We start from the raw sequence: 13791 nt of genomic DNA, 5'->3' as shown, positions 1-13791 counted from the left end.
AAGTTGGATAAATCCAATGCTTTTTTTTTTTTTTTTTTTTTTTTTTTCCATGTCAAAGGGTAGTTTTCTGTGAAACAAAGAACAAAACATTTTAAAACAAACATATGAATCAGTACACTGATGGTGGGAATTGGATTCTGAGCATGACTTTGAACCTGAACTAACACGTGAATGCATCTGTACCCACAGATTTAACATGGGTAGTTAGGGCATAATAGCAACATTATATAGCTGGTCAAGCAACCCATTCTCTCTCTCTGTTCTCACCACTACCTTGCACAGACTCTACTTGCTCAGTGAAACATTTTTCAGATGATTTGACTCTTGAACCTTTTTTCTTTGTTTGTTTGTTTCTGACTTGCATTTTTCACTTGATTAATGGACTAAATCAGTTTAGATCAAGGTTGAATGAGCAGAACAGATAAGTGGTGGGACTGGTTGACCTGAAGCAGTAAGGAGGAAGGTGCAATAGTCACTTTCTGCTTCTGCTATTTTGCTTTGTCACATGAGGGTTACAGTCAGTTTGAAAGGCAAGAGTTTCAGGAAGGATGTTGCTTTTCCTTCATTTACATCTTTAATTCCAGCTTGCACTATGTGTATTTACATACAGTGTGTGTGAGAAAGGTTGCCAGAACTCACACTGTGAGCGTTGACATGAAAGAAATGCAGCCTGTTTTTCCCTAGCCCTCAAATTCTGGGTAATAATTCTGTTCCTCTCCCACTCTGAACATAGCTATACAGTCAGCCATCCTCACCTTAAATTTCAGCATCCTTCCAGTCGCAAGATTTTGTTCATTGGTATATGCATCTGCTTCTCAACAACATTGTTTTACACCTTTATTTTAACTATGTGGACTGGCCAAACGATGTGACCACAATGCATGGAAAGAGAAGAGCATGCAGAGAGGAGATTAAAGGAGAGAAAGAAGGTCCACCTCAGTTCTCAGCTATAGATGGATGGCTTCCATTTCATTCTCTACTCATGAGATAATAAAAATAGCTCTTCCGCTTCACTTCTTATCTCCTCTAAGTCTCTAAGACTACCTACTGCAGCACGTATAACTAATGCTCTTTCCTAGAAAGAAAAGCAAATGCTGTTATTGCCGCTGACAATAATGTATTTTCTCTCATAGAAGCAATATATCAACAGAATATTTGGGTTCTTTCTTACAGATCTTTTATCAGCTGATCTGCTTACTATGATTGCTAACATTTCTGGATGTCTGCCTTATATGTTGCCACCAAAATGTCCAAACAATTGCTTAGCTAATAAATATCGACTCATCACTGGTGCCTGCAATAACAGGTATGTATGATAAGGATTATGCCCTGAAAAATCTTTCCTTTTTCTGTCTTCCTTTCTTTCCCTCTTTCTTTCTTCCTGTTTCTTTTCCTTTAAACTCAATAATTTATTTTTCCAAGAAAAACTGGATGGATTTGTTAAATCATTTAAAATCAGTGTCTCTCTAAATGAGGTGCCTCTTAAAGCTCCTAGGGTAGAGACTCTTCATCTCAAATTTAGTACACTAATTTTTGCAGAGCAGCTTCCTTTGAAAGCTTCTAAGATTATGTAAAGAGCTTTAAACATAGGGTGGACTTATTCAGTAGATGTCATTTTCTACATAAAATAGATTGAATTCTAACCCAACTTCCATCTTTCATTAAATTAGAGCAATATCGAATATAAAAAAAATACTTCTTCACAGTGAGCAATAAGAAAATCAAACAGATTCTCATTTTTTTATTCTCTCGCAGCTTTAATGCTTAGTGAATATACACATAAAAATTCTATGTGATATATTTAGTTTTACATTTCCATTTTTATGAATGTGCTGATTGGCTGAATGTTTATTGTTTACTTATTAGTCTACTTGTACCCTGATATAAATCAGGATTGTTTCCTACAACACTCACCTTAATGTATTGTATTTTCAAAATACTTCAATACAGTAAGGATATAAAAAGGAGAATAAGAGACCTTTCAAGTATAAGGATAAATGGTATTTATATTTACCCTCAGGATACCTAGGCTTAAGGTCACAAATGAAAAGTCAGGCTGCAATCATATGCTACTGCAGAGCTGTAAATGGAAGACGATTAGCATTACACAGGTTAAGGCATTCAGTGTGGTGACTGAACAGTGGTAACATTCTGCACTTTTATTATTAAATCACTCAGTTTTAATGAGATGAATCAGTATTTCTGCATCACAAGTCATTTGTAAGGAATGTGCATGTTAAGCTCTTTGTCAAAAGAACACAACCCGATATGCATCAATGTTATAAATCTATCTGGATATACGTGAATTTCCCCAGGCTTGGAATCTGAAATAACAGTTGGTACAATATTTGCCCTGAGAACTCTGTTGGTGCTTGAAAACAGTGGCCAAGCAGCCAAATATAAGCACACAGCTGAAGCTTCTAATATGCAGGCTTTGTTACTGAGGTCTTTCTCTTCATTTCAGGAGAGAATAACAGTTGAGGGAAAATTAAAAAATTGTTTTCTCTGTGATAACTTGACTAATACAAGGATGTGTAAAGATGTTTCTAAACTTGGCTGGAGTAACTGATCCACTGAGTCTGGTTAGTCTTCAGTTGGTGTTTTCTACTTTGTATAGTTGTATGATTGTAGCAAACCAGTGTTTAAACTATATCTCACATTTGTCTTATTTTAGACTCTTCACTTAAAACATCTGTAGAAGGTGCACTGTAACAAAAAATAAAAAATAGAGACTTTGAAACCATAAGGTTAGATCTTAGTCTAAAACTCTGCGGGTACCTCAAGCTTTACTGAAGTAAGCAGCAGCCGAAAAGGTTCATTATACTGTAATGTAAACAAATTCTATAACGAAAGCCAGCTGAAAACTTCAAACATTAACGAAAAGTACTGGTCCATAGTTTTCCCTGTTTTACAGCTGCAATTTCAAGTGGAAAGCATTTAATTATATTAACGATTTTAGTTACCTGGAAGCAATGTACAACTGTGCTTTAGGTCAGAAAATCCTGCATTTTTTAGGTAGCATTTAAAAACAAAATTCACATTCACAAAATTAATTGGCCTGTAAGAAAAAAAAGAAAAAAACAACAACAACGACAGCAAAACTGGATAAATATATTTAAAAGTGAGCTTGGAATCTCTTAACAGATTCTTTGCTTAATCAATTTGCATATATGGGACAAACCAGCACAATTACAAAATATTTATTCTGCCAGCACAGAGTTTATTTCTCCATAAAATTCCTAGAACAAAGGCATAACAGAACAGCATGAGCATGGCTTTCTTTGGAGAATATTGTCGTGACATTAAACATTCCCATCATTATCCTCATTCACTAGCACGTATCAACAAATGTTACGTTTTTGTGTGTCTGAAGGCTTACGTGTGGATAATAAGCAAACTAAATGTACAATAATAATTAAGAAAAGTGGAAGATAAGGAATGCCAAAGTTGGTTTCCTCTGTTTGTTCATTTTTATCCCAACTAACTGCATTGATCTGTGATGGGTTTTTGTTTGTTTATTTGTTTGTTTTGTTGGTTGTTTTTTTTGTTGTTGTTTTTTAATGTTTAGGGCAATGAAAGATATTCAAAGGTAGAGAAATTACAGATACTAAAAGAAAGGCATCTCATAGTGCAAATTAATGTCCTCTAATCTTACCTTTCTGAGATACTGATATTTCTACTGCAAGATTGAGTGTTATTTCTGATAGTGAGAGATAGTACAGAATGACTGGATGGCACTCTTTTCTGGGCTGATGCCAGGAGTCTAGATAACTATATAAAAATTTTTTATGCTTGCTATTTGAGTATCTAAAAGGAAATTTATCTGTCAGATTCTTGTTTCATTTTTGTGATTTTAATAATTTTATCAGGCAAGTACCTGATGGTTACTTCGAAGCTCTAATACTGTAGGAATTATGGATTTGAATATGGTACATCCAGAGTAAAGAATGTCCAATCTGGACTGAATCCATTGACTAGGAAAAGAAATTGAGATGTTTTCATTTGAATGGCAGCTTCATTTAAATAGAAGCTAGGTGTCATTCGAAAGACATAAATCTGGATAGTAAGCAGTATCTCAAAATTCCAGTTTCCACCTAAGGGAGTCAAAGCAATATCCAGATAGTGTAATTCTACTGTTTCACAAGTGAAGGAAAAGTTCCACTTCCCAGAAACAGAATGTATCATTATCAAATTTGACTACTTTATAAGTGTATAATGATACCAAATTCTCATTATTTCATCTACCCTAGTTAAAACATTTATAACTCATGCAAGATTCCAAGACATCAACATGTTTAATAGAATAATAACAGGGCATCCGAGATGCCGGGTTTTAATAAAGTAGCATTCCAGTGAGCTGCTACAATATAAAAGCAATCAGGAGAAAAATCACTAGTTAAGCAGCAAAATTAACATTTCATTATTTTTAATTGAGTGAAATAGCACTACATGTGCAGCATTTTATGCAATTTCAATAAAGATAAATCAACTGTAACTAATTTGAATGCCTTGTTGAAACATACTTCAACCTTCAAATGTGAATTATTGTGGATAATTAAGTGTATTATTCTATCATATTACTAGGCAAATTGAGTCATATCAGTGAGCTAAAGATCAATGAAGGATTAATAAAGTAACTGCTCTCTCTTTAGTACCCAAAAGAAATATAAACTTGCTGTAACATGCTATATTTCTACTGTCAGAAATCACTGCATGCATTTCTAAAATTGTATTTCTTGTTAATATCATATATTTAGCAATATATAATAAAACATACTGCACAGATCATGTGAAGAAAATTGACAAACATTAAAAAAACCTAAAATATTCTCCTCTTAGGGAAAATGCAATAGAAATTTTCACGATAGTAGGAAAATTAACTGGGTCAAGCCCAAGACTCGATGACTGAACTAATAAATGAAAAGACCATGAATAATTTCATGACTATTTAATCAAGGATGACCTTAATGCTAACTACATTCTTTTGTACTTAAGCTCTTGTCTGAGCCGTTTTACACTCCTACCTTCTTCCAAAAAGGCTGGCTGCAGCATAGAAATCTGGCCTGCACTAATCCCAAGGTGTGCACAGCCAGTTGTTGATTAGAGAAACACTGGATGATTTTAACAACTAAATGCATAGCAGAGCTTAGGCTTGTTCACAGGCCTTCCCAAAAAAACCCAGACACAACCAGTAAGAGCTCTGCTATTGAATCCAACAGTTTAAAGCATCATTCTCCTCTAATTCTTCTTTCTTCTGAGATCTTGTTAAATGGTCACCTCTGTATGACTAGTACCCATTTTTTCTTTTCAGCTTTCTTCACTTTTATAGTAAGAGTCCATCACATTCTCCTAAATCTTGATTCCCAAGCTATCACTTGAAAGAGCATCTTTTAAAAAATGCGTCTTTTAAAAAAACATGGGCAAGTACTTCAAAGACGTCAAAAGGTAGCCAACATAAATTAGAAACAGGAGTCAGCATCCCTTCTTGTTAAATTGATGTTGGCATATGTGAAGACCAATAATTGATTCCTTTGCCAAGAACATTATCTGAACATCTTGTTACAAGGAAATATTGTCCTGTGGCTGACAATTATTTTATATTCAGAATTACTGAGAGGTGAAAATTCTTTGTGCGCAATTTTTTTTTGTTTTCTTTTTTTCCCAGGGAACATACTAGATGGGGAGCATCCAACACAGCCTTGGCTAGATGGCTCCCGCCAACCTATGAAGATGGACTCAGTCAACCTCGAGGATGGGATCCCAGCGTTCGATACAATGGAGTCCAGCTACCCCTGGTTAGAAAGTATACCAAGTGAAACATTGGCCATAAATGTATCTGTCACAAAAAAGCCTGAATTAACATCTATAAATCAAACAGCAAAAGAAGTTGGACCACAAAAAGAGTGGGCAGGATTCCCTCCAGTTGCAGAGCAACCAGTAGACATAGGGTTATTGCTCAGCCTTGAGGAAAGGAACCAGATGGTAGACCTAGACAAGACCTAGACACAGTACTCTCATGCTGAAGAGAGCATTACAGAAGGAGGAAGGTACTTTTTCACTGTGATGCACACTGGCAAAGCAAGAGCCAATAGCTACAAGTTGCTCCATATTTTTCTTGATATAAGGAAAATGCTTTGCTGTGAGAAAAATTAAATGTCACAATAAACTAACTAGTCTACTACTGGAGTATCCCTCATTGGAAATCTCTGAGAGCCAAGCCAGAATTTTATTTTTCAGAAAGTTCAATTTACTAAACTAAGAAGACTTTGCAGTATTTACAAATCTTTGAAGCCTGAATGCTTAGTAAATAGCGGGGAGGAGAGTTTGAATGAAATGTATCTGAGAAGGGGACTGAGTGAAAAATTCCCATTGCAGTGTACAATGATTTGAGCTAGACTTACTATTCCTGGATTGTCATCATTTCTTGAAACTTGACTTTTAATGGGCTCAAAATCTTGTTATTTTAACCACTACGTGTTTAATAAGGATGAAAAAGAGAATTTAGTGTTAATGTCACCTGCAACTCATGTTATTAATTAAATAACATTCTCTCTAAACTACATGATTTAGTGCTTGGAGAGGAAAATCTGACATTTGCACAAGTAAATTTCCAGGCTTTACAAACTGCCTATTTTTAGATTCATTACAGCACATACTTATGAAGTAAAACACATTTAAAAAACCTTATATGGCTTCATAGAACTTGATCATATCTGACAACCAGAAAGCTACTCTGTTTTAATTGGAAGATATGATAAAACTAGTGCCTGTTTTTCACCATTTACATTTCACGTTTTACATTTCAACATTTACATTTCACCATAGCTGTTTTTCACCATTTACATTATTTCATCTTTTTTTTTTTTTTTTTTTTTTTTTTTTTACTATTAACTAACTACTCATAATCTTTAAAAAGAAACTAATAAATAAAGTGAATGTAAAGTATAAATACAACCTGAGACGTTCAAGAGCAGATAAGGTCATGCAGCCTGATCTAGTGATTGGCAACTCTGCCCATGTTAGGGAGTGGAAGCTCACAGATCTTTAAGATCTCTTCCAACCTAAGCCATTGTATGATTCTATGATTTTATGATTCTTTGAAGCTTGAGAATTATTGTAAAGTGATAGAATGCAACATGGTTGAGAACTTTAACTCCAATTAGAATATCTTCCTAACTGGAAGAAAAAAAAATTGAGACTTGTGACCATGAAAGTTATTAGAATACTGATATGAGGAGTTGTATTTCTGATGAGTGCCATATGTCTCTGCCCTTGACTATTTCAGTATAAAGACTTGGTGTTCTTAGCAAGTCCCATGTTGCTTCTTGTCCTCACAGATTCTATTTAACTATATCTGCCTTATGCATTCATTATATAACCCTCATATTTATTACAGACTTTTACTCTGCTTTATGTGCTGCCCTTTCAACTGCTTGACTCCTAATTGATGGAATGTTTTGCAGCATGAGGGAAAAAATTGTGAATAATATCGATATCCTAATCATATCAAACTGACTGCTGATTTTGCTCCAAAGGCTTCAGTTAGCAATCAATGTCAGCTGAGCATATAGCACTGGTGTCTCCACATGTTCCCTCTAAGAGCATCTGTATCTCTGTGTAATTTTCACAGAAGTGATTGAGGAAATACTTGTGGCTTCTCCCTACCTGGAATAATGAAGCAGAGTTTCCAGCTACCATGTATTTGCTACCATGCCGTCTTCTGGGCTGCATAAAACGATCTCTTTATTCAGAACAGGCCAGAACCGCTGCGTATCCATGCTGATCAGAGGTTGCTCAGCAGAATCCATTTGTTAAAGGAAAAGAAAACAAAAAAATAGAAAGAAAACTTGTAGTCAGAATAAAGAAAAGCACAAGGTTTGCAAAATTCTCTGAGAAGGAACAAATCAAAGATACACAGATCATTTGGCAAATACATAGGAAACTTAACTGAAACATTTTAATCTGCATTGGGCACCAGTATTTCAGCTCCTGAACAGAACTAACACTGTCAGATTTTGGTTTTGTTTTCTTTTCTTTTTCTTTTCTTCAAGCAAGCCATTAAAAGTACTCTGCAATCTGAAGTATTCCAAGGAGGGGGTGTGGGAAAAGATACCTTTTATTACTGTTCATCCTGATTGTACTGTTTTATCAGATTGTGAGAAGAACTGCTTGACACTCAAGGTAAATTAGTTCTTTTCCCAGGTTCGAGAGGTGACAAGGAAGATAATTCACGCATCTAACGAGGCTGTCACCGAAGACAACCTATATTCTGACATCATTATGGTGTGGGGACAGTACATAGACCATGACATTTCATTCACACCTCAGAGCATAAGTAGAACCAGCTTTTTAACAGGAAAGGAGTGTCAGATGACATGTGAAAGACAAAATCCATGCTTTCCGATAAAGGTAAGACTTTAAATGAATTTCTTCAAGACAAACTCCAGGTTCTAGACAAGTGAATAATGTAAAATACATTAGAGACATACATATGCTAAAATAATTGCAAAGGAAACTGGTAGACCACCAACAGTACAGCAGATGGTGATAGAAGTATTGATATATAGTGTAATTATAACATGAAACAGGTACAGATTTAAATTGCTTTACAGAGATAACAAACTACAGCTATAGTACTTAGTACAAATATATTTTTCTACTTCTCAAGTTTATGTTGCTGAGAAACTTTATGTCTCCCCCAGTATTATTGTTTTCATGCGTCAACGTTCTGAATTCTATCACAGAGAATAGAGAAATAGATAAGAAATAATTATTTTTCTAAAGTGCCGTCTTTAATATTATATAAAATATTATATAAAATACTTTTGTTTTTAAAGTAACATTTCAATGTATGTATAAAACAGTCTGCAAGGGGTTGCTGAAAGTTACATACATCACATCTTTGCTTTGTATAGATGGAAAATTTGAATTCAAAGATTGTTAGGAAATTGGAAAGAACATAAACTGGTATAAATATAGAATTCTATCTTGCCAATTGATTTGAAAGTATAAGCATTCTTTCACTCAAAAAAAAAAAAACAAGTGGCAAAGTCAAAATACATTTTTTGTTTCTCAAAACACAGACCATTACTTTATTCTGCAGGAGGGTTATGTTTATCATAACCCTTAAACTGATGCATGAATTTGTGTTCAGAGCAACGTAAATTACTTTTCTTTGGGCTGGAGCTTAATTACTGATCAGCTTCTTTATGCACTGAAGTTTGCACAGCGTGCAAGTTCCATCAGAGTCGAAAACTCTTTTCCCACATCAAAATGTAACTGATGAGTGTACCAGAGTCTCCTTTTGATATAAGTGCCTCATTCCACTTCAATTAAACACAAAAATATTCTTCTGACTGTTAAGAGAACTGAATTAGGCCCTGTGTTGAAAGGTGGCTCATCTTCCAGTCAGTGAGATAATCCCTAAGGAGTGTTAAGTGAAATTAATGACTGCCTGCATTTTTACCACAGTCAGGTAAATTTATTCTCTCTTAGAGATTTGGACTATTGAAAGTCAGCAGACATAGCTGAGAGTGTTCAGAAAGAACACAGATGTCTTAGGGAGTCAAATTCTCAAATCACATCTTAAGTATTTAATGTATGAGTGACTGGTTAACCTGATTTAGCCACAATGACAAAGATGGACAGATTTCTATCTGGCTCAAATTTACATCTTTTGGCTAGTATATGTTTTCCTGTCTTTATGCTCTTAATTAATAATCACAGAAATATTCCCATTCATTTATTAGGACAAGCTAGGGCAGAAAGCCCATCCCTGATAAGCAGTGCTTCACGTCACCTGATGAAAGAGGTAGCGGGTGAAGCCACCATATGACAGAATATGGTTACATATTGTATCCCATTTTTAAAATATGGTTTACTTACTATACCATAGATATAAAACTGCAGAAATCTTTGAAAGACTATGATTCTTGTTTTTCTACGTGCCATATGTACAACCAATACTGATCTTTAACTTCAAAAAGCCCTCATTCTCATGTGAAAGTAAGAGTCCTCATACTCATAAAAAATAATTAGTGATCAGACTTTTAAATTGAGAACAGGCTCATAGTGTTCTTTGAATCAAACATGAATCACAGGAGCCATGGGCATCTAGTCATTGATCTCTGACTAGTTTAAGCTGCCTAGAAATCCCATCAGCTCAAAAAGGAAGGCAGTTTAAGGGATCTTCTAGAAAGGACTCCAAAGCTAGAGTTATCCATATACCAGTAACTTTGCTGTATAAGAAAAGTTGTAAACAAAGGGCATAAGTCCTGTTTCTATCTTGGAGTTGTGAAGAGTTTCATCACAGAGTGTGTTTCAATTTGCTGTGAAGACAAATTACATGTGTATGTCCTAAAGTTAGCTATGAATCTGGCCCAGAAGCTGCTCTTGCACAGTATTATATAGCCTACCAGAGGAGTGGGGTCATAACAGAACTCTTGATCACCATTGGGATTCAGTGTCTGATAGCCAGAATGGCCACGGGAAAAAAAAATAAAGAAATTCAGATGCAATCCTGTTTTAGATAAGCTTTCTGACTTCTGAATTCATTATTTTACTATAGTTCCATTAATTTTCAGCCTCTTTTTGTTCCTCTGTTATTTGCGCTTAAAGAAGGACAGATATGAAGATGGTGGTTCTTTTGTTTTTATTATATATCTAGTATTATATATCTAGTATGACCACTTTTGTCAAGTCTTCAGTAAAGCTAACATCTACCTGGCAAATATTTTGAAAACAGCCATGTTTAGTTTCATGCATTCATTTTTTTATATGAAGATACTGCAGCTGCTTTCCAGAGGTATTGAAACTGATAAGGTATTATCCAACAATGTGAACACAGAGGCTGCTGTTTGCACTCTTTCAGTGTATCTAGAACAGGGGCACCCAAAGGAAAATTCAAACACATGAGAAGACAAATGTGCTCAGCCATATGACCACTCCAGGGCTTTCACTTGAGAAAGGCAGCTCTTGACTGTGCAAATTAGGAAAGGTGTCTGGAAAATGTTATGAGACAATGCAGTTCAAAGACAGATTGAAATTTGCAAAAGTGCATTAATATTAATGACAAGTGTAAGTAAATTATTTATAGGTTAGCAGGAAATATTATGATTTCCTGTTCTGGACATTTCATAATAAAGGCTATAGAGAGTCACTCAGAGATTCTCACATTGAGCCTGTACTTATCTTGTTTCTGTACTTATCTATTTAGAATACCATAGTATGAACAACAATAATAATAAACTAGCTTTTTTTGAGGCCTGACACATGGAAGCGGGATGCTGAGAATTTGTCATTCTTCCAATGATTGTTTTAGGCTAGAGCTGAGACACAGTGAAACATTAGAAAGACTTTCAGAGGAGAACTACTGTTTTTATTCAATAACAGTTATATTGTTGATATTAAGATAGGCATAGCACATAATTATAACAAGATATGATCCTGAAATGCTTTCATTTGATTAGATCAGCTACAGAAGCTGGAAAAGAAAGGGAGAAACAAAGGTGTTACATAATATGGCAAGTTCCTGTCCTAGCTAAGAAAAGATCAGTCTGTGTATTAGACAGCCAGCAGAGTGAGTATCTGCCTTTTCTTCTGCATTTCAGAGGTAGCAATTAGCTGTTAGATGGACTCTTTTCTGATCTTCATGTCTAAGATCACGCATTTATGTCTTCCTTGAGGACAAACTTTCTTAACCATAAGTAAGTTTTCTCTCACTTAAGAACAGCAAAAATTCTTTTCAAAGAGACTATTTGACATAGAACAAATTCACAGCAAGAAAGGCTTTTATTTAAATGTGGTCATGGCCTAGAAATTGTGGTCTCCTGAAACAATTACTGATTCCTAAACATTGAAAAATTTCACTGTAAGCAGATTCTACTATGCATAACTGTTAACATTTAGTCGGTTTCAATCAGCATGCAGCTGTACCTGGAAAACTATTGTGGCCAGAGATGGATTTATTTCTGATATTTTTCCCTTTAGAATTATACAAGGACAGGAAAAAAAAAAAAAAAAAGATATTAATTTAGTACTGAACAAAAATGTTATTCTATAATCATTTCAGAAGGAAAAAAAACTTTTAATTTTCTCTGATTATTTCTGATGTAATCTGAATAATAACATAAGGAATCTCTTATTTGCACATTCAGCTGCTGGCTGCATGCTGTTTATCCCATGAAAAGGGAAAAGACTACATTATACAGTTCTGCAGTCCCTTAATGCTCATTACTGCTGCTTTTCTCCACTGGGGCACAGAGCAATTTGAATTGAAACTGCAGAGGCAGTTAACCGAAGATTATTCACTATGAACTTCATTCACTGTTGATATGTTTTGCTGTGAGCCACACTGCTCAACAACTTAAAGGCGACTCTTACATTTTTCCCAATTATACCTGATTTCTTCCAGGCTTTCCTCTTAACTAGAAGCTAGAGGCACTCAAATACATACTACGCTGTGGCTGTTGAGTTCAGGTGTCTGTACTGTGAAATGATCTTCCTGCTTATATTACCAACTGAAGAGAAAAAGAAGCCACAATAGTAGAAAGAGACATAAACATAGGGAAAAACACTACATGGCAAATCCAAGGGAGTAAAATTACTGACTTTAGTAATCAGTGAAGAAAAGAAAAATGATAATAAATTAGGTATTTCCCTCAAAACTAACCTACTTAAATTTGTTGGTATCTAACGTGTAGGAATATTTGTAGAAGTTCTTCACCAAACAAAACTAAAAACATACAAAATCCTTTCTTAACCTAAATGTTTTATTGATACCAATTCCTGCTGCCACAAGTTTTCAGTAGTAAGAAAATTACTTGGTATAATAAGTGAGCTAAGGTTTTTGTTAAGTGAAACTCATTCATTCTATTCCAAAGTTGTCTGATATTTTATTCCCAATTCAATGAGTAGTCCCTTTGTTTTTAGAAGTACGAAGAAGAAATTATTTCATATAACATCTGCAGTATTAACAGTATTCTGCCAAGGAGTTTTCAAATGTGAACAGCAAGAAAATATAATGCAAAGGAAAACGATTTGCTCACATTTCCACACAAAATATTTATTTATTATTAGTTAATTATTTGAAGACAATTTTATTTTCAGATATTGAAGCAGCTTTAGTGCTTTCTATTCCTATTTCATGTTGACCAGTTGGTTAAAAAAAAAGTTTTATATTCCACAAAACTCAGAATCCATCATTTGGTAACATTTTAAATTGATATTAATCTTTCTAAAACTCCTGGAACTAACTCACTACTATGACTCGTTGTTGCACAATGGAGAGCTATTACCATTTGGAAATAATGTATTTTTCAAAAACAAAACAAAACAAAGTTCCTAATGTCAAATATGCATTTGACAATGAAGATACATTTTAGTCATTTTGAAACGGGTGATTTTTTATTTAGTTATGAACTCTGTTCTTTGAAATAAAATTGCTCATCTGAGTCTTCCTCTTAAATATCATAGGGTGCACATAAAGTCTTTCTTTCTTCCATTTCCCTCACACCCTCCAACATCTCTTCTACAGCCTACAGCCATTAAACTATTCACATACCTTTCTGTATGTTCCCCAGTGGCAAACCTTCCAGCTGTTTCATTTGGGTTGTATTCTTCCCTCATGCCCTTACTTGTATCACAAGATTCCATTAGATAATTTCCACATATCTCACCCATACTCTTTACCTGAATTTGGAGTAGCTGACTGAGCAATAGTCTATATCCATGCTGACTAGTGGAGAAACATTGGATCACCAATCATCTGAGCATCTTGGCTGCCTGAGGTTC

General features: G+C 34.8%; 1 protein-coding gene across 1 annotated transcript in view; it reads left to right on the top strand.

Annotated features, from left to right (window-relative positions):
* Positions 1–1173: 1173 nt before the first annotated feature.
* TPO (thyroid peroxidase) overlaps positions 1174–13791 on the top strand; it is a gene marked incomplete at both ends in the record, with an annotated part of 28143 nt that continues 15525 nt past the window's right edge. Inside the window, 3 exons of the mRNA XM_042813045.1 lie at positions 1174–1306; positions 5666–5795; positions 8203–8409. Of these exons, the coding sequence (XP_042668979.1) occupies positions 1174–1306; positions 5666–5795; positions 8203–8409 (470 nt within the window). The remainder of the gene's footprint in view (positions 1307–5665; positions 5796–8202; positions 8410–13791) is intronic.

This window comes from Centrocercus urophasianus, unplaced genomic scaffold (assembly GCF_019232065.1).
Source record: "Centrocercus urophasianus isolate 14NV4802_14NV808 unplaced genomic scaffold, USGS_Curo_1.0 seq_1352, whole genome shotgun sequence".
NCBI classification, from domain to species: domain Eukaryota; kingdom Metazoa; phylum Chordata; class Aves; order Galliformes; family Phasianidae; genus Centrocercus; species Centrocercus urophasianus.
Note: the sequence above shows the minus strand (reverse complement) of the source record. Positions and strands in the feature narration are given on the sequence as shown.